This window comes from Pelobates fuscus, chromosome 2 (assembly GCF_036172605.1).
Source record: "Pelobates fuscus isolate aPelFus1 chromosome 2, aPelFus1.pri, whole genome shotgun sequence".
In the NCBI taxonomy this organism is placed as follows: domain Eukaryota; kingdom Metazoa; phylum Chordata; class Amphibia; order Anura; family Pelobatidae; genus Pelobates; species Pelobates fuscus.
In genome coordinates, this window is record NC_086318.1 from 37,605,421 (window position 1) to 37,628,361 (window position 22,941).

Genomic DNA, 22,941 nt, shown 5'->3' on the forward strand with positions numbered 1-22,941 from the left:
TGAATCTTACCTGTAACAGTAAAAAAGAACTCTTAGCACAACTCTTAGACAGTTGAAGCTTCTGTAAAACTCTCCAGAATATCTCCAACCACACACACACTTAGAAGCAACACTTAGATGAAGCAACCAAGCTCTATTAGCCAAGCTAATGACAACTACCCTTATATACTCCTAAAATCACCTCCCACTAGGAATGTTTAACACCTGGGTAGGCCTCTGCTTATTAGCAAACAATAGCTAATTTAAATAGCAATCAATAGCAAGTAGCTACCTAATCCAATCAAATGCCTTATAATTACCAACAGGAAATCAAACCTTGTGCAGTCAGTAACCTTTTCCTACAGATGAATCTTACCTGTAACAGTAAAAAAGAACTCTTAGCACAACTCTTAGACAGTTGAAGCTTCTGTAAAACTCTCCAGAATATCTCCAACCACACACACACTTAGAAGCAACACTTAGATGAAGCAACCAAGCTCTATTAGCCAAGCTAATGACAACTACCCTTATATACTCCTAAAATCACCTCCCACTAGGAATGTTTAACACCTGGGTAGGCCTCTGCTTATTAGCAAACAATAGCTAATTTAAATAGCAATCAATAGCAAGTAGCTACCTAATCCAATCAAATGCCTTATAATTACCAACAGGAAATCAAACCTTGTGCAGTCAGTAACCTTTTCCTACAGATGAATCTTACCTGTAACAGTAAAAAAGAACTCTTAGCACAACTCTTAGACAGTTGAAGCTTCTGTAAAACTCTCCAGAATATCTCCAACCACACACACACTTAGAAGCAACACTTAGATGAAGCAACCAAGCTCTATTAGCCAAGCTAATGACAACTACCCTTATATACTCCTAAAATCACCTCCCACTAGGAATGTTTAACACCTGGGTAGGCCTCTGCTTATTAGCAAACAATAGCTAATTTAAATAGCAATCAATAGCAAGTAGCTACCTAATCCAATCAAATGCCTTATAATTACCAACAGGAAATCAAACCTTGTGCAGTCAGTAACCTTTTCCTACAGATGAATCTTACCTGTAACAGTAAAAAAGAACTCTTAGCACAACTCTTAGACAGTTGAAGCTTCTGTAAAACTCTCCAGAATATCTCCAACCACACACACACTTAGAAGCAACACTTAGATGAAGCAACCAAGCTCTATTAGCCAAGCTAATGACAACTACCCTTATATACTCCTAAAATCACCTCCCACTAGGAATGTTTAACACCTGGGTAGGCCTCTGCTTATTAGCAAACAATAGCTAATTTAAATAGCAATCAATAGCAAGTAGCTACCTAATCCAATCAAATGCCTTATAATTACCAACAGGAAATCAAACCTTGTGCAGTCAGTAACCTTTTCCTACAGATGAATCTTACCTGTAACAGTAAAAAAGAACTCTTAGCACAACTCTTAGACAGTTGAAGCTTCTGTAAAACTCTCCAGAATATCTCCAACCACACACACACTTAGAAGCAACACTTAGATGAAGCAACCAAGCTCTATTAGCCAAGCTAATGACAACTACCCTTATATACTCCTAAAATCACCTCCCACTAGGAATGTTTAACACCTGGGTAGGCCTCTGCTTATTAGCAAACAATAGCTAATTTAAATAGCAATCAATAGCAAGTAGCTACCTAATCCAATCAAATGCCTTATAATTACCAACAGGAAATCAAACCTTGTGCAGTCAGTAACCTTTTCCTACAGATGAATCTTACCTGTAACAGTAAAAAAGAACTCTTAGCACAACTCTTAGACAGTTGAAGCTTCTGTAAAACGCTCCAGAATATCTCCAACCACACACACACTTAGAAGCAACACTTAGATGAAGCAACCAAGCTCTATTAGCCAAGCTAATGACAACTACCCTTATATACTCCTAAAATCACCTCCCACTAGGAATGTTTAACACCTGGGTAGGCCTCTGCTTATTAGCAAACAATAGCTAATTTAAATAGCAATCAATAGCAAGTAGCTACCTAATCCAATCAAATGCCTTATAATTACCAACAGGAAATCAAACCTTGTGCAGTCAGTAACCTTTTCCTACAGATGAATCTTACCTGTAACAGTAAAAAAGAACTCTTAGCACAACTCTTAGACAGTTGAAGCTTCTGTAAAACTCTCCAGAATATCTCCAACCACACACACACTTAGAAGCAACACTTAGATGAAGCAACCAAGCTCTATTAGCCAAGCTAATGACAACTACCCTTATATACTCCTAAAATCACCTCCCACTAGGAATGTTTAACACCTGGGTAGGCCTCTGCTTATTAGCAAACAATAGCTAATTTAAATAGCAATCAATAGCAAGTAGCTACCTAATCCAATCAAATGCCTTATAATTACCAACAGGAAATCAAACCTTGTGCAGTCAGTAACCTTTTCCTACAGATGAATCTTACCTGTAACAGTAAAAAAGAACTCTTAGCACAACTCTTAGACAGTTGAAGCTTCTGTAAAACTCTCCAGAATATCTCCAACCACACACACACTTAGAAGCAACACTTAGATGAAGCAACCAAGCTCTATTAGCCAAGCTAATGACAACTACCCTTATATACTCCTAAAATCACCTCCCACTAGGAATGTTTAACACCTGGGTAGGCCTCTGCTTATTAGCAAACAATAGCTAATTTAAATAGCAATCAATAGCAAGTAGCTACCTAATCCAATCAAATGCCTTATAATTACCAACAGGAAATCAAACCTTGTGCAGTCAGTAACCTTTTCCTACAGATGAATCTTACCTGTAACAGTAAAAAAGAACTCTTAGCACAACTCTTAGACAGTTGAAGCTTCTGTAAAACTCTCCAGAATATCTCCAACCACACACACACTTAGAAGCAACACTTAGATGAAGCAACCAAGCTCTATTAGCCAAGCTAATGACAACTACCCTTATATACTCCTAAAATCACCTCCCACTAGGAATGTTTAACACCTGGGTAGGCCTCTGCTTATTAGCAAACAATAGCTAATTTAAATAGCAATCAATAGCAAGTAGCTACCTAATCCAATCAAATGCCTTATAATTACCAACAGGAAATCAAACCTTGTGCAGTCAGTAACCTTTTCCTACAGATGAATCTTACCTGTAACAGTAAAAAAGAACTCTTAGCACAACTCTTAGACAGTTGAAGCTTCTGTAAAACTCTCCAGAATATCTCCAACCACACACACACTTAGAAGCAACACTTAGATGAAGCAACCAAGCTCTATTAGCCAAGCTAATGACAACTACCCTTATATACTCCTAAAATCACCTCCCACTAGGAATGTTTAACACCTGGGTAGGCCTCTGCTTATTAGCAAACAATAGCTAATTTAAATAGCAATCAATAGCAAGTAGCTACCTAATCCAATCAAATGCCTTATAATTACCAACAGGAAATCAAACCTTGTGCAGTCAGTAACCTTTTCCTACAGATGAATCTTACCTGTAACAGTAAAAAAGAACTCTTAGCACAACTCTTAGACAGTTGAAGCTTCTGTAAAACTCTCCAGAATATCTCCAACCACACACACACTTAGAAGCAACACTTAGATGAAGCAACCAAGCTCTATTAGCCAAGCTAATGACAACTACCCTTATATACTCCTAAAATCACCTCCCACTAGGAATGTTTAACACCTGGGTAGGCCTCTGCTTATTAGCAAACAATAGCTAATTTAAATAGCAATCAATAGCAAGTAGCTACCTAATCCAATCAAATGCCTTATAATTACCAACAGGAAATCAAACCTTGTGCAGTCAGTAACCTTTTCCTACAGATGAATCTTACCTGTAACAGTAAAAAAGAACTCTTAGCACAACTCTTAGACAGTTGAAGCTTCTGTAAAACTCTCCAGAATATCTCCAACCACACACACACTTAGAAGCAACACTTAGATGAAGCAACCAAGCTCTATTAGCCAAGCTAATGACAACTACCCTTATATACTCCTAAAATCACCTCCCACTAGGAATGTTTAACACCTGGGTAGGCCTCTGCTTATTAGCAAACAATAGCTAATTTAAATAGCAATCAATAGCAAGTAGCTACCTAATCCAATCAAATGCCTTATAATTACCAACAGGAAATCAAACCTTGTGCAGTCAGTAACCTTTTCCTACAGATGAATCTTACCTGTAACAGTAAAAAAGAACTCTTAGCACAACTCTTAGACAGTTGAAGCTTCTGTAAAACTCTCCAGAATATCTCCAACCACACACACACTTAGAAGCAACACTTAGATGAAGCAACCAAGCTCTATTAGCCAAGCTAATGACAACTACCCTTATATACTCCTAAAATCACCTCCCACTAGGAATGTTTAACACCTGGGTAGGCCTCTGCTTATTAGCAAACAATAGCTAATTTAAATAGCAATCAATAGCAAGTAGCTACCTAATCCAATCAAATGCCTTATAATTACCAACAGGAAATCAAACCTTGTGCAGTCAGTAACCTTTTCCTACAGATGAATCTTACCTGTAACAGTAAAAAAGAACTCTTAGCACAACTCTTAGACAGTTGAAGCTTCTGTAAAACTCTCCAGAATATCTCCAACCACACACACACTTAGAAGCAACACTTAGATGAAGCAACCAAGCTCTATTAGCCAAGCTAATGACAACTACCCTTATATACTCCTAAAATCACCTCCCACTAGGAATGTTTAACACCTGGGTAGGCCTCTGCTTATTAGCAAACAATAGCTAATTTAAATAGCAATCAATAGCAAGTAGCTACCTAATCCAATCAAATGCCTTATAATTACCAACAGGAAATCAAACCTTGTGCAGTCAGTAACCTTTTCCTACAGATGAATCTTACCTGTAACAGTAAAAAAGAACTCTTAGCACAACTCTTAGACAGTTGAAGCTTCTGTAAAACGCTCCAGAATATCTCCAACCACACACACACTTAGAAGCAACACTTAGATGAAGCAACCAAGCTCTATTAGCCAAGCTAATGACAACTACCCTTATATACTCCTAAAATCACCTCCCACTAGGAATGTTTAACACCTGGGTAGGCCTCTGCTTATTAGCAAACAATAGCTAATTTAAATAGCAATCAATAGCAAGTAGCTACCTAATCCAATCAAATGCCTTATAATTACCAACAGGAAATCAAACCTTGTGCAGTCAGTAACCTTTTCCTACAGATGAATCTTACCTGTAACAGTAAAAAAGAACTCTTAGCACAACTCTTAGACAGTTGAAGCTTCTGTAAAACTCTCCAGAATATCTCCAACCACACACACACTTAGAAGCAACACTTAGATGAAGCAACCAAGCTCTATTAGCCAAGCTAATGACAACTACCCTTATATACTCCTAAAATCACCTCCCACTAGGAATGTTTAACACCTGGGTAGGCCTCTGCTTATTAGCAAACAATAGCTAATTTAAATAGCAATCAATAGCAAGTAGCTACCTAATCCAATCAAATGCCTTATAATTACCAACAGGAAATCAAACCTTGTGCAGTCAGTAACCTTTTCCTACAGATGAATCTTACCTGTAACAGTAAAAAAGAACTCTTAGCACAACTCTTAGACAGTTGAAGCTTCTGTAAAACTCTCCAGAATATCTCCAACCACACACACACTTAGAAGCAACACTTAGATGAAGCAACCAAGCTCTATTAGCCAAGCTAATGACAACTACCCTTATATACTCCTAAAATCACCTCCCACTAGGAATGTTTAACACCTGGGTAGGCCTCTGCTTATTAGCAAACAATAGCTAATTTAAATAGCAATCAATAGCAAGTAGCTACCTAATCCAATCAAATGCCTTATAATTACCAACAGGAAATCAAACCTTGTGCAGTCAGTAACCTTTTCCTACAGATGAATCTTACCTGTAACAGTAAAAAAGAACTCTTAGCACAACTCTTAGACAGTTGAAGCTTCTGTAAAACTCTCCAGAATATCTCCAACCACACACACACTTAGAAGCAACACTTAGATGAAGCAACCAAGCTCTATTAGCCAAGCTAATGACAACTACCCTTATATACTCCTAAAATCACCTCCCACTAGGAATGTTTAACACCTGGGTAGGCCTCTGCTTATTAGCAAACAATAGCTAATTTAAATAGCAATCAATAGCAAGTAGCTACCTAATCCAATCAAATGCCTTATAATTACCAACAGGAAATCAAACCTTGTGCAGTCAGTAACCTTTTCCTACAGATGAATCTTACCTGTAACAGTAAAAAAGAACTCTTAGCACAACTCTTAGACAGTTGAAGCTTCTGTAAAACTCTCCAGAATATCTCCAACCACACACACACTTAGAAGCAACACTTAGATGAAGCAACCAAGCTCTATTAGCCAAGCTAATGACAACTACCCTTATATACTCCTAAAATCACCTCCCACTAGGAATGTTTAACACCTGGGTAGGCCTCTGCTTATTAGCAAACAATAGCTAATTTAAATAGCAATCAATAGCAAGTAGCTACCTAATCCAATCAAATGCCTTATAATTACCAACAGGAAATCAAACCTTGTGCAGTCAGTAACCTTTTCCTACAGATGAATCTTACCTGTAACAGTAAAAAAGAACTCTTAGCACAACTCTTAGACAGTTGAAGCTTCTGTAAAACTCTCCAGAATATCTCCAACCACACACACACTTAGAAGCAACACTTAGATGAAGCAACCAAGCTCTATTAGCCAAGCTAATGACAACTACCCTTATATACTCCTAAAATCACCTCCCACTAGGAATGTTTAACACCTGGGTAGGCCTCTGCTTATTAGCAAACAATAGCTAATTTAAATAGCAATCAATAGCAAGTAGCTACCTAATCCAATCAAATGCCTTATAATTACCAACAGGAAATCAAACCTTGTGCAGTCAGTAACCTTTTCCTACAGATGAATCTTACCTGTAACAGTAAAAAAGAACTCTTAGCACAACTCTTAGACAGTTGAAGCTTCTGTAAAACTCTCCAGAATATCTCCAACCACACACACACTTAGAAGCAACACTTAGATGAAGCAACCAAGCTCTATTAGCCAAGCTAATGACAACTACCCTTATATACTCCTAAAATCACCTCCCACTAGGAATGTTTAACACCTGGGTAGGCCTCTGCTTATTAGCAAACAATAGCTAATTTAAATAGCAATCAATAGCAAGTAGCTACCTAATCCAATCAAATGCCTTATAATTACCAACAGGAAATCAAACCTTGTGCAGTCAGTAACCTTTTCCTACAGATGAATCTTACCTGTAACAGTAAAAAAGAACTCTTAGCACAACTCTTAGACAGTTGAAGCTTCTGTAAAACTCTCCAGAATATCTCCAACCACACACACACTTAGAAGCAATACTTAGATGAAGCAACCAAGCTCTATTAGCCAAGCTAATGACAACTACCCTTATATACTCCTAAAATCACCTCCCACTAGGAATGTTTAACACCTGGGTAGGCCTCTGCTTATTAGCAAACAATAGCTAATTTAAATAGCAATCAATAGCAAGTAGCTACCTAATCCAATCAAATGCCTTATAATTACCAACAGGAAATCAAACCTTGTGCAGTCAGTAACCTTTTCCTACAGATGAATCTTACCTGTAACAGTAAAAAAGAACTCTTAGCACAACTCTTAGACAGTTGAAGCTTCTGTAAAACTCTCCAGAATATCTCCAACCACACACACACTTAGAAGCAACACTTAGATGAAGCAACCAAGCTCTATTAGCCAAGCTAATGACAACTACCCTTATATACTCCTAAAATCACCTCCCACTAGGAATGTTTAACACCTGGGTAGGCCTCTGCTTATTAGCAAACAATAGCTAATTTAAATAGCAATCAATAGCAAGTAGCTACCTAATCCAATCAAATGCCTTATAATTACCAACAGGAAATCAAACCTTGTGCAGTCAGTAACCTTTTCCTACAGATGAATCTTACCTGTAACAGTAAAAAAGAACTCTTAGCACAACTCTTAGACAGTTGAAGCTTCTGTAAAACTCTCCAGAATATCTCCAACCACACACACACTTAGAAGCAACACTTAGATGAAGCAACCAAGCTCTATTAGCCAAGCTAATGACAACTACCCTTATATACTCCTAAAATCACCTCCCACTAGGAATGTTTAACACCTGGGTAGGCCTCTGCTTATTAGCAAACAATAGCTAATTTAAATAGCAATCAATAGCAAGTAGCTACCTAATCCAATCAAATGCCTTATAATTACCAACAGGAAATCAAACCTTGTGCAGTCAGTAACCTTTTCCTACAGATGAATCTTACCTGTAACAGTAAAAAAGAACTCTTAGCACAACTCTTAGACAGTTGAAGCTTCTGTAAAACTCTCCAGAATATCTCCAACCACACACACACTTAGAAGCAACACTTAGATGAAGCAACCAAGCTCTATTAGCCAAGCTAATGACAACTACCCTTATATACTCCTAAAATCACCTCCCACTAGGAATGTTTAACACCTGGGTAGGCCTCTGCTTATTAGCAAACAATAGCTAATTTAAATAGCAATCAATAGCAAGTAGCTACCTAATCCAATCAAATGCCTTATAATTACCAACAGGAAATCAAACCTTGTGCAGTCAGTAACCTTTTCCTACAGATGAATCTTACCTGTAACAGTAAAAAAGAACTCTTAGCACAACTCTTAGACAGTTGAAGCTTCTGTAAAACTCTCCAGAATATCTCCAACCACACACACACTTAGAAGCAACACTTAGATGAAGCAACCAAGCTCTATTAGCCAAGCTAATGACAACTACCCTTATATACTCCTAAAATCACCTCCCACTAGGAATGTTTAACACCTGGGTAGGCCTCTGCTTATTAGCAAACAATAGCTAATTTAAATAGCAATCAATAGCAAGTAGCTACCTAATCCAATCAAATGCCTTATAATTACCAACAGGAAATCAAACCTTGTGCAGTCAGTAACCTTTTCCTACAGATGAATCTTACCTGTAACAGTAAAAAAGAACTCTTAGCACAACTCTTAGACAGTTGAAGCTTCTGTAAAACGCTCCAGAATATCTCCAACCACACACACACTTAGAAGCAACACTTAGATGAAGCAACCAAGCTCTATTAGCCAAGCTAATGACAACTACCCTTATATACTCCTAAAATCACCTCCCACTAGGAATGTTTAACACCTGGGTAGGCCTCTGCTTATTAGCAAACAATAGCTAATTTAAATAGCAATCAATAGCAAGTAGCTACCTAATCCAATCAAATGCCTTATAATTACCAACAGGAAATCAAACCTTGTGCAGTCAGTAACCTTTTCCTACAGATGAATCTTACCTGTAACAGTAAAAAAGAACTCTTAGCACAACTCTTAGACAGTTGAAGCTTCTGTAAAACTCTCCAGAATATCTCCAACCACACACACACTTAGAAGCAACACTTAGATGAAGCAACCAAGCTCTATTAGCCAAGCTAATGACAACTACCCTTATATACTCCTAAAATCACCTCCCACTAGGAATGTTTAACACCTGGGTAGGCCTCTGCTTATTAGCAAACAATAGCTAATTTAAATAGCAATCAATAGCAAGTAGCTACCTAATCCAATCAAATGCCTTATAATTACCAACAGGAAATCAAACCTTGTGCAGTCAGTAACCTTTTCCTACAGATGAATCTTACCTGTAACAGTAAAAAAGAACTCTTAGCACAACTCTTAGACAGTTGAAGCTTCTGTAAAACTCTCCAGAATATCTCCAACCACACACACACTTAGAAGCAACACTTAGATGAAGCAACCAAGCTCTATTAGCCAAGCTAATGACAACTACCCTTATATACTCCTAAAATCACCTCCCACTAGGAATGTTTAACACCTGGGTAGGCCTCTGCTTATTAGCAAACAATAGCTAATTTAAATAGCAATCAATAGCAAGTAGCTACCTAATCCAATCAAATGCCTTATAATTACCAACAGGAAATCAAACCTTGTGCAGTCAGTAACCTTTTCCTACAGATGAATCTTACCTGTAACAGTAAAAAAGAACTCTTAGCACAACTCTTAGACAGTTGAAGCTTCTGTAAAACTCTCCAGAATATCTCCAACCACACACACACTTAGAAGCAACACTTAGATGAAGCAACCAAGCTCTATTAGCCAAGCTAATGACAACTACCCTTATATACTCCTAAAATCACCTCCCACTAGGAATGTTTAACACCTGGGTAGGCCTCTGCTTATTAGCAAACAATAGCTAATTTAAATAGCAATCAATAGCAAGTAGCTACCTAATCCAATCAAATGCCTTATAATTACCAACAGGAAATCAAACCTTGTGCAGTCAGTAACCTTTTCCTACAGATGAATCTTACCTGTAACAGTAAAAAAGAACTCTTAGCACAACTCTTAGACAGTTGAAGCTTCTGTAAAACTCTCCAGAATATCTCCAACCACACACACACTTAGAAGCAACACTTAGATGAAGCAACCAAGCTCTATTAGCCAAGCTAATGACAACTACCCTTATATACTCCTAAAATCACCTCCCACTAGGAATGTTTAACACCTGGGTAGGCCTCTGCTTATTAGCAAACAATAGCTAATTTAAATAGCAATCAATAGCAAGTAGCTACCTAATCCAATCAAATGCCTTATAATTACCAACAGGAAATCAAACCTTGTGCAGTCAGTAACCTTTTCCTACAGATGAATCTTACCTGTAACAGTAAAAAAGAACTCTTAGCACAACTCTTAGACAGTTGAAGCTTCTGTAAAACTCTCCAGAATATCTCCAACCACACACACACTTAGAAGCAACACTTAGATGAAGCAACCAAGCTCTATTAGCCAAGCTAATGACAACTACCCTTATATACTCCTAAAATCACCTCCCACTAGGAATGTTTAACACCTGGGTAGGCCTCTGCTTATTAGCAAACAATAGCTAATTTAAATAGCAATCAATAGCAAGTAGCTACCTAATCCAATCAAATGCCTTATAATTACCAACAGGAAATCAAACCTTGTGCAGTCAGTAACCTTTTCCTACAGATGAATCTTACCTGTAACAGTAAAAAAGAACTCTTAGCACAACTCTTAGACAGTTGAAGCTTCTGTAAAACTCTCCAGAATATCTCCAACCACACACACACTTAGAAGCAACACTTAGATGAAGCAACCAAGCTCTATTAGCCAAGCTAATGACAACTACCCTTATATACTCCTAAAATCACCTCCCACTAGGAATGTTTAACACCTGGGTAGGCCTCTGCTTATTAGCAAACAATAGCTAATTTAAATAGCAATCAATAGCAAGTAGCTACCTAATCCAATCAAATGCCTTATAATTACCAACAGGAAATCAAACCTTGTGCAGTCAGTAACCTTTTCCTACAGATGAATCTTACCTGTAACAGTAAAAAAGAACTCTTAGCACAACTCTTAGACAGTTGAAGCTTCTGTAAAACTCTCCAGAATATCTCCAACCACACACACACTTAGAAGCAACACTTAGATGAAGCAACCAAGCTCTATTAGCCAAGCTAATGACAACTACCCTTATATACTCCTAAAATCACCTCCCACTAGGAATGTTTAACACCTGGGTAGGCCTCTGCTTATTAGCAAACAATAGCTAATTTAAATAGCAATCAATAGCAAGTAGCTACCTAATCCAATCAAATGCCTTATAATTACCAACAGGAAATCAAACCTTGTGCAGTCAGTAACCTTTTCCTACAGATGAATCTTACCTGTAACAGTAAAAAAGAACTCTTAGCACAACTCTTAGACAGTTGAAGCTTCTGTAAAACTCTCCAGAATATCTCCAACCACACACACACTTAGAAGCAACACTTAGATGAAGCAACCAAGCTCTATTAGCCAAGCTAATGACAACTACCCTTATATACTCCTAAAATCACCTCCCACTAGGAATGTTTAACACCTGGGTAGGCCTCTGCTTATTAGCAAACAATAGCTAATTTAAATAGCAATCAATAGCAAGTAGCTACCTAATCCAATCAAATGCCTTATAATTACCAACAGGAAATCAAACCTTGTGCAGTCAGTAACCTTTTCCTACAGATGAATCTTACCTGTAACAGTAAAAAAGAACTCTTAGCACAACTCTTAGACAGTTGAAGCTTCTGTAAAACTCTCCAGAATATTATATTATATTATTATTATTATATATTTCCCCACAAAAAGTCTAAATAAAACAGTTTTTTAAAGAAATATGTTGCCTACCTTTCCAATTTGTCCTTCCTGATAGAAATCGCTGTGCACCTTTATTTGGATTGTCAGTTAGGTGACCCCATATTTACTATTTGGCATCTTTCTGTTGTTTTCAGTATTGGGTGTTATTAATACTTTACAGCAGCATTTTTTGTCAGGTGTCTTTGAAAGGCAATAATAGTTGCAAAACAATGAGCAATGGTAAAATAACACTGATAATTCATAGAGATGGATGTTGGAAAAATGGAGTGTAAAAAGTAGAAACGCAGGCCCTGATCCACAACACGACTAACTGTTTCCACAAGATATGGGACCCATGGATAACGAGAGCGGCAATAACCATTGTAATAACCTCCTTAACACATAACCCTCACCACCCAACCCCCCCCCCAACTTTTTTTTTTTCTTCTTTCTCTCCTTCCCACCTCGACCTCACCCTCACCCCCCTTCTCCCCCTGCACCTCCCCTCACACAATCACACAGGCACCACAAGACAACAAAGTGACGAGTCACGCGCCACAGACACCAACCTGGCATAACCACCCCCCCGGAAACACACAACATACAACAGATAAAGTAAAGACGGAACCTAAACACCCCCTTCCTGCCCAGACAAGTTATAAGCAACCCCAAAACAGAGGGGCCCAACTCAAGCAGACACCGGCAAGGAAGGTGCATGCACCGCACCCCCACACCTAGCCCCCACAGCTAGAACCAGAACCCCACATAAAACACCCACCACGACTAGTTCCACACCCCCGCACCCCAGTACAACCCCAAACACACACACGATCGACCCACGGAACCAAGCCCCGATCACCCATCCCCTCCCCCAGGACAATAGACATCAGTGACGGTCAGACACAATGACCCGACACTATACACGAACGGAATAACCCCACCTAACACCCTGACTTCCGCACCCAACAAGAACAATTAAGACACAACACAAAATCGCTAAGACAGATATGGTACGTAATCGAAGATGACCAGACTCAAAATTTCCTGGCATCAACACCAGACAGGGTACCCCACCCCCTCCCCATTCCTATTTTGTACCCTCCCTCAACCCTTAGAGCTACAACAGCAACAAATTAAACGGACATCCTAATACTATAAAAGCAAACGATCGCTACTGTAACTAGAGAAGAAAATATATTAAAACGCTATATATGTAACAAACAGCATAACTATGATTTACAAACTCTGTAATTCTAACCCCACTCCCAAGTTTTTTTTCTGTACCCAACTCCCGGTGAAAATTTAAAACTGCAAAATAAAGAATTTATTAAAAAAAAAAAAAGAAGTAGAAATGCAGTTTCTTTAAAAATGTCAGTATAGATACATTTTTAATAAACAAGATGTATATTATAATAAGACGATGATATTAGAATATTAAAATATAGGGGCAGAACTAACCATCGAGCTGACTAGACACAAGACACCTGAGCTCCGGTGAAAACTTGAGTATACATCACTACAGAATTCCATTTGGTCATATTTCAGCACACTGAAGGCTGTTACACAGCTCGGTACACCATGGGGAAGAACTCCAGAAAGACCCGAAGGTTGAGTTAGGGACACTCCCAAGACATCGGCCAGATTCTCTCCCAGCCCTGCAGGCCTAAGATGATGGACTTACTGCCAGACTCAAAATTCACTATCGACCTTTAGAGGACAAAGATCTGGGATTCGTGGAGACTCCGCATCAGCTATGCAGAATACTACTCTACCAATTTACTTCCCTAATACTTCTCTTATATTTTGTGTTACTTTACCCCACTACCTCTAGCATGTAAGCTCATTGAGCAAGGCCCTCAACCCCTCTGTTTCTGTGCGTCCAACTTGTCTGGTGACAATTACATGTTTGTTAGTCCACCCATTGTAAAGTGCTATGGAATTTGTTGGTGCTATATAAATATAATAATAATAATAATAATAATAATAGAGATTTGCCTCAAAGGCAGAATGAACCCCCACTAGCTACAACATTTCTCTAATATGGTGTTGGATCTTAAGGCCTTCTTCACCTCGGAATTGGCAATACTGAAGGAACATCTGCACACACTGTCTGGTCAAATACAGGCTACAGAGGAAGATGTCTATGGCCTATAACTCAAACAACTACTACTGGAGCTCACCATATGTGCACAGTTGAGCAATAAGGTCGAGAAACTGAAGCACACTGCAAGACAATGCAATCTGAAGGTGAGGGGTATCCCTGACACAATAGACACTGCTGAACTAGAGGAATTTATCAGGAGACTGTTCTCCACTACCATAATGCCCAAACAGGCTAAGGGTCTGTTTTTAGACATAATGTGCTTCAAAACACGAAACAGCAAGGAGGGTTTCCTACAAGTGGTTAGAGGACAAACTCCCTACATCTTTGAGGAACAATCACTGAGTTTCTTCCCCAACCAAAGCCTGCAGAAGCAACAATGGTGAGCCTCCATCAAAGGGTTGACCTCCCAACTAAGAGCTGCAGATATTCCATTTCAATGAGAGTACCCAAGGGCTTTTATTGCTGAAAATGATAGCCACCATTACCAGATGATATCACGGTTGGAGGCTGCTATGTTCCTGCAGCCACTGGGACATGCTTTGTGCTCAAGCACGACTACCAGGCCTGTTAATCGGTGGGACATTGCCAACAGTGCAGTCTTCACCAATTAGGATCTATGGCTCCAGGCTGACCTACTACTACAGTGCGCATTGTCTGAATCGGGAGCATGAAGATTTGCTGCAACACATGTTCCTTGTGTAAATGATTTTCTCAATTTCATTTTCTGTTTATTTTCTGTTCAATTTTTATTTTCTTTATTGGTATATTATATAAACACAGGGGACTCTAGAATGCAACTTGTTGTCCACCTCATATATGCCTCATCTGATGTACACATTGGATGTGCCTTGTAGACCCCCCTAGAGCTCCAGGGTTATGGAGCTTTTTATCTTGCAGTACATTCTCCATGCCTATGGCCTTTTAAGGTACACATGATAATGCACAAATCTCTATGGCTATCCATAGAGCCAATACATACACACTCCCTACTGGAGTTTGTTGCCATTCGTGGTAGAGTCCTTTTCAGTTTGTTTACTTTGTGTTTGCTTCTGCTATACCAATGCTCACTAGGAGTGTGAAAAACAATTTTTTTTTCTATTTTTTTGTAATCCGCTAAGAGGCACAGAATTATGCACATTTTTAATATATATAAATAAAATGGGCTTGATCCCTGGTGAATAATTAGAATGCGAGTATAAAAAAGATAAAAAAATAAATAAAATAAATAAATCAACCATAATGTAACAATTCCTTTTAGCTGATGAAGGTGTAAAATAATAAAATCCTACAATCTTCCTCCGAGTATCCTTTGACTGATGTACTAGTGCTTTCAAAAAAAGAATATTAACTTTTTTTAAATATTTTTTTTTGTTTTTCCATTTCCTAGTGCTTCATCTCAAGGGTAAATCAGGCACCTATTCTATGCAGTATACAGTGGTTAGTACTGAATTATATACACTAATGGATTATATATTATTAGTACTCAAATATCATACTTGTTAATTTGATTTATGTTATAAAAAAGACAGCATGTTCCTTTAAAAATAGCTAATAGGAACATTGTGTGTAATGTATATAGCATATACTTACTTGTTATTTTTCGTTGTGATGGAAAACTGTGAAGAGTTGAACATAACCTAGCAACATTGTAAGCATTCCTTTGTGCTTCCGTGTTCCATTCCTAGAAAAAATATACATTATACAAATACATTAGAATTTTGTTGTCAGTATTCTGAGAGCGATGCTATGAATTATGACAATGTTTTAAATCTTTAGGAGAGACAGATTAGATAGGACAGACAGGACAGACAGGACAGACGGACATTAAATACGAAAACTTTGCTTTACAAGTTAAACAGAACATTAGGTAATAACATTAATTGTTCATAATACTGTGTTGACCAGTCTTGTAAAATTACAAGAGAGATTTAAGGAACATGTTTTATTATGCTAATTGTAAAATATTCTGAGGAAAACCTACGGTGCTTGCTTCCTTACCGTTTTTAGCATGTCACTTGCAGGAGGTTTAACTTGTTGCCTTAAACGATTGTGAGTGTTAACAATACTCTCTTGAACTCTCGGATTTGAGGTTGCCACATTTTTAAGCTGTAAACACAAACATAATTGTTAATACAACTAATGTCAAAACAGATCATCACTGATAGGGCATCCTATCTTTTTGACTTACCTATATGTGGGCAAACAAAAAGTCTAATAACTGTTTAACGGATACACTAACCAGTTTATACACTTGTGGGAAATCACTATAGAAGTCAAATATAATGTCTGATTGTTTTATATTTTTTACTTTTCAGTTAAAATGCTGCAGTTTTTACCCCAAAAAATATGTAATTTGGTTATAATTCAGTCTACATTGCCCAGCTACTGTTTAACCCCTTAAGGACCAAACTTCTGGAATAAAAGGGAATCATGACATGTCACACATGTCATGTGTCCTTAAGGGGTTAAGCAATTTGGATGGTTGATCAAACTTGTTAATAGATTTCTAAAATGCCTGTTAATAATAACTGAATCACTCTGGATATAATGTTTTGACAATAAACAGTTATTTATAATTAATAAATGAGGAAATTATTAAAAATATGGCCTTTGTCATACAAGCTTTCTAGCTGATTGTCATTATTTAAAATCATCCATACAGTAGCTATGATCCTATCTTGAATGTATTTGGTTTTAATGGCATAATATTAGGTATTATGTATTTTTGATGTTTTTTGTTTCCCCACATCAATTCTTAGGCTTTATATTATATTTAGCTAGACTTAAAGTGATTCATTTTTAAATCTGCATTGCCATCTAGTGGTTATTTGTATATTTTACACGGTAAAACAATACTAGACTTCTAGATTAGTTTCGGACTGAACAGCAATTCTGCTGGATTTGGGCTTATCTGATGATCAGAAGAAGATAACATTTTTAAATTTCCACGGGGGGCAGAATCTCAGGTGAATCGACTTGCGATATCCCTAAAATGTTCAGTTCAGTTCTTGATTCTGAGTGGGTTCCTTCACCAGGAATAAAGGAATGTTTTATTTGTATTTATTTTTTTTGGCGGGAGGGGGTTAAGGGTTAATAAGCAGTTTAGTTTCTCAAAATAATCTTCCCGTCATGTGGGTTATAAAGAATAAATAAAAAATAAATGGATGGTTAGGGCACAGCCGGAAAAAAGAAGGAGCAATAAAACAATGATTCTAGATGCTTTTACACTAGCTACTGAGGGAGACAGTTTGGCAGTGTTACAGTATATTTATCCTTGCTGTAAAGATAAAAAATAAAAATACCAACTGGGGTAGATAGATTAAAAATAATTAAACATAGATTAGAAGATTTAAGGACATGACATCCAAATTGCACTTCATTGATTGCTTTAATCAGGGTATAATGAGAAAAATGACTGGGACATAGCAATACCAGGGTACTCTTTATATAGAAAAGACAGGGAAGGCAAGAAAGGGGGAGGGGTGGCCCTGTATGTAAAGAATAGCATAAAATCTAGCCTAATAAAGGTTAGTGAGGCGAACATAGAGTCAGTTTGGGTTACGTTAGAATTTGGTAATCACACAGTAACTCGTGTAGGTGTGATTTATAGGCCCCCAGGACAAATTGAAGAGTTAGATAATCTACTAGTTGAAGAAATAGCTAAAATGACAATGAAGGGGGAAGTTATCATCATGGGTGACTTTAATCTTCCTGATGTAAATTGGAAAACAAAAATAGCTACTTGTGCCAGGAGCACACATATTCTAAACTCCCTACTGGGATTGTCTCTAAAACAAGTCGTTGAGGAGCCAACTCGTAAAGAGGCCATACTAGATTTAGTGTTAACAAATGGAGATTTGGTATCAGATATTACTGTAGGTGAAAGTTTAGGATCCAGTGATCATCAGTCAGTGTGGTTTAATATAAGAACAGTGACTGAGTCACACCACACAAAAACAAAAGTTTTAGACTTTAGAAAAACAGACTTTTCCAAAATTAGAATATGTGTAAAGGAGTCATTATCAGACTGGAGCAATTTAAATGGAGTCCAAAAGAAATGGGATTATTTAAAAGTTGCACTACTGAAGGCAACAGAAAATTGCATTAGGCTTGTCAGTAAAAGCAAAAAATTCAAGAAACCACTGTGGTACTCCACAGATGTAGCCAAAATAGTAAAAAACAAAAAGTTAGCATTTAGTAATTATAAAAAAAAAACCAGAGTGAGGAAGACAGAATGACCTATAAGATTAGGCAGAAAGAGGCTAAGCAAGTTATAAGAGCTTCCAAATCACACACAGAAGAGAAAATAGCACAGTCAGTAAAAAAGGGGGACAAAACCTTTTTTAGATACATAAATGAGAAAAGAAAAGTAAAACAAGGATTAGTTAGATTAAAAACAAAAGAAGGAAGGTATGTAGATGAGGATAAAGGTCTAGCTGACTGCCTCAATGAATATTTTTGTTCGGTATTTACAGATGAAAATGAAGGAAAGGGACCTCAGTTAAGAAAAAGGATAAATGAGTCATTTATTACACGTGAGTTTACAGAGGAAGAGGTTCTATTTCAACTGTCAAAAGTAAAGACAAATAAGTCAATGGGACCTGATGGAATACACCCAAAGCTATTAAAAGAGCTTAGTGGTGTACTAGCAAAACCATTAACAGATTTATTTAACCAATCATTGATAACAGGAGTAGTCCCAGAAGATTGGAAGTTATCGAATGTTGTGCCCATTCACAAGAAAGGTAATAGGGAGGAGTCGGGCAACTATAGGCCAGTAAGCCTAACTTCAGTAGTGGGGAAAGTGATGGAAACCATGTTAAAGGATAGGATTGTTGAACATCTAAAAACACATGGATTTCAAGATCAGAGACAACATGGGTTTACTTCAGGGAGATCATGCCAAACTAATCTTATTGATTTTTTTGATTGGGTAACTAAAATTATAGATCAGGGTGGTGCAGTAGACATTGCTTACCTCGATTTCAGTAAGGCTTTTGACACTGTTGCACATAGAAGGCTTATCAACAAACTACAATCTTTGAGTTTGGATTCCAATATTGTTGTATGGGTAAGGCAGTGGCTGAGTGACAGGCAACAGAGGGTTGTAGTCAATGGAGTATATTCGAAGCTTGGGCTTGTCACCAGTGGGGTACCTCAGGGATCTGTACTTGGACCCATTTTCTTTAATATTTTTATTAGTGATATTGCAGAAGGTCTTGATGGTAAGGTGTGTCTTTTTGCGGATGATACTAAGATATGTAACAGGGTTGATGTTCCAGGAGGGATAAGCCAAATGGAAAATGATTTAGGTAAACTAGAAAAATGGTCAGAGTTGTGGCAACTGACATTTAATGTGGATAAGTGCAAGATAATGCATCTTGGACGTAAAAACCCAAGGGCAGAGTACAGAATATTTGATAGAGTCCTAACCTCAACATCTGAGGAAAGGGATTTAGGGGTGATTATTTCTGATGACTTAAAGGTAGGCAGACAATGTAATAGAGCAGCAGGAAATGCTAGCAGAATGCTTGGTTGTATAGGGAGAGGTATTAGCAGTAGAAAGAGGGAAGTGCTCATGCCATTGTACAGAACACTGGTGAGACCTCACTTGGAGTACTGTACACAGTACTGGAGACCCTATCTTCAGAAGGATATTGATACCTTAGAGAGAGTTCAAAGAAGGGCTACTAAACTGGTTCATGGATTGCAGGATAAAACTTACCAGGAAAGGTTAAAGGATCTTAACATGTATAGCATGGAGGAAAGACGAGACAGGGGGGATATGATAGAAACATTTAAATACATAAAGGGAATCAACACAGTAAAGGAGGAGACTATATTTAAAAGAAGAAAAACTACCACAACAAGAGGACATAGTCTTAAATTAGAGGGACAAAGGTTTAAAAATAATATCAGGAAGTATTACTTTACTGAGAGGGTAGTGGATGCATGGAATAGCCTTCCAGCTGAAGTGGTAGTGGTTAACACAGTAAAGGAGTTTAAGCATGCGTGGGATAGGCATAAGGCTATACTAACTATAAGATAAGGCCAGGGACTAATGAAAGTATTTAGAAAACTGGGCAGACTAGATGGGCCGAATGGTTCTTATCTGCCGTCACATTCTATGTTTCTATGTTTCTATGTTAATGATATAATGCTGGACAAATGAGTTCAAAGGGGTCCAAATGTCAACTTACAAAGTTTCATTATAGACCATTGTCATGGAAGCCCACAATGCTGCAACTGCACGAGTGGAGAGTGCCTCGAAATCCTTTGGTACAGGTAGAGAACGGGATTCATTAGCTTTCACCTTAGGCAGGATCTCTGGTGCTAAATGCAAGACAACCATATCCTGTTGGAAATTAGTAAATGGAGGTACACAGGATCAAGCCTGGAGTTCACACATTCACCATCCACCAGAAACATCATGGAAGCTCCTGCTGTGCTAACATCATGGCAGCTCCTGCTAGAGGTTCAAATGATGGTTTAGTCAGAGCCTGTAAGACCAGTGGTAGGTCACATATTGGCTTCAACACCCTCAGTGAAGGCTTGAGTTTAATCGCTGCTTACATGAAGCAAAGCACAAGGGGCTCCAATACTCAATGGGTACCCTTCGGTATGTGTAGAGAATAGCATTGTTAAGCATTCACCTTAGGCAGGTGTAATGGATTCATCCGCACATAGACATGTTTATAATGGTATTTACCGTCCTGACAGGAATAGTTGTGCCCATCTGCAACCATGCGCCAGGATACCTGATAAACCCAGCATGTCTAGGGACACCAGCCGCTGGGGATCTATGCCACTTAATAGCCCCATGACCGTCCACATTGATGACGACGTCATCCTGTTGAAAATTAGTGAATTGAGGTACACATGATCAATCCTGGAGTTCACACATTCACCTTGCTGAGGTACCAGCCACCAGCAAAAGCACTTTCTGTGCTAACGCCATGGAAACTCATGCTATAGGTTCTAATTATGGTTTAGTCAGAGCCTGTAAGACCAGAGTTTGGTCACATATTGGTGTCACGTAGTGGAGGCTTGAATTTAATTGCTTCTTACATGAAGCAAAGTGCCAGGGTTTCAAATGCTCAATGGGTACCCATCAATGTGGAAAGTGCCAATCTGTGCTCCCCTAGAGTGTTATAACTCATAGGGATTTAGAGTCTTTGTGGCCTTCCACTGTCTCCTTTTGAATTTCCTTTAGGAATGTTGAAAACAGAAAAAATATGTACATCAGACTGAAATTCCAAATTTGAGTCAGAGTATCCTGACCTTGAACATTCTGGTCCTAACAATGAAAAGTGGATCTGGTAGTTCCGAGAAGTGGCCATCAGATCTACATAGGTTATCAGCCAAATCTGAGTCAACCCTGAGGATATGTTGGGACAAAGTGCCATTCCACCATGTCCACTGTTACTCAGCTCAGGTAACAGCCATTGTATTCTGAGTCCCTGGTTGTTCTCCTGTGCCCTGATCATGATGGTCTGTAATTCCCTCATCAATAACTGGCTGTGATACCCACCTTGACAATTGATATAGGATACATTTGCATTGATATTTGAGCAAATTTGGACCACTTGTTCAACAGCAACCTTGTGAAGTGAAGAAGAGTCCTGAAAATGACTCGTAGCATAAAATTGGATGGAAATAGTGTTCCTTCCCTTATCCACAGATCTTGTGTAACATGGTCCAGACAATGTGTATTAAATCCTTGAAAACTGGAATCCGAGCTTATAATTGCCCAATGAGATTCCTTTCACTTGAAACCCAGAGATATATTCTCTATTTTCCTCTACTGGGTGTAACTCCACTGATGGTGACATCGTCAGTGTCTGGCTCCAATTCATCTTTCTCTTGTTGAACCAAGATAGAAAGGACCTTTGCGGAATCCTGAGATGTCATTGGGCCCATCTGTCAAGTCTGATGGTGGAAGCCAGGATTCCTAGTAGTTGCATATACTTTCTTGCTGTTACCAAGTAAAAATGAAGAAACTGGAAGAGAAAACTTCCACAAAAGGTGGAACTGTTCATGAGATAGGGGAAAAAGCAGAGTATAGAATACTCCACACAGAAATGTCATCCTTTGAGCTGATGTGAGACTGCCATTCATCAAGCAGCCAAACTTCAGGCATTCTGAAATAACTATCCCTCTGTTTGCCTGCATTCTGTGGGTCTGAGGCTACCAGAAGTAGATCATCCAGGTAATGGAATCAGGTGGTGTTCTGGACTCTCAATATAATTATAAGCACACAGAGGTACTTGGGGCTACAGTGAGGCAAAATGGTAGAGCTGTCAATTGGATGTACTCTTATGAGATAATGCTGAACATCTAGGGCATTGGAAAGATAGTAAGCATCCTAGAGATATATAGAGATAAGGAAATTGTCCTTCCAAATTGCTGGAGATATGGATCTGATTGACTCCATCTCGAAGGTTCTGTCATTTAGCCTATTGTTGGCCCTTCTTAAGTCCAGTATAGGCTTTCATGTGCCTTTACTTTTAGCACCAGAAGAGAGGCGGGCATTGTCCCAAGAACCACTCTTGGTAAGGTACCTAAGCAATCATATCTTCATCCAGAAGGTTTCATACATATTCCTTCAGATTCATCTGTCTGAATTCTCTTTTTAGAATAGAGACTCCCATG

The 22,941-nt window shown here is 38.3% G+C and overlaps 1 protein-coding gene across 1 annotated transcript in view; it reads right to left on the minus strand.

Annotated features, from left to right (window-relative positions):
* The window catches only part of LOC134585434 (allurin-like), an 80,271-nt gene that overhangs the window by 44,624 nt on the left and 12,706 nt on the right, over window positions 1-22,941 (minus strand). Inside the window, exons 2-3 of the mRNA XM_063440852.1 lie at window positions 16,288-16,395; window positions 15,880-15,970 (exon numbers count right to left, since the gene is read on the minus strand). Of these exons, the coding sequence (XP_063296922.1) occupies window positions 15,880-15,970; window positions 16,288-16,395 (199 nt within the window). The remainder of the gene's footprint in view (window positions 1-15,879; window positions 15,971-16,287; window positions 16,396-22,941) is intronic.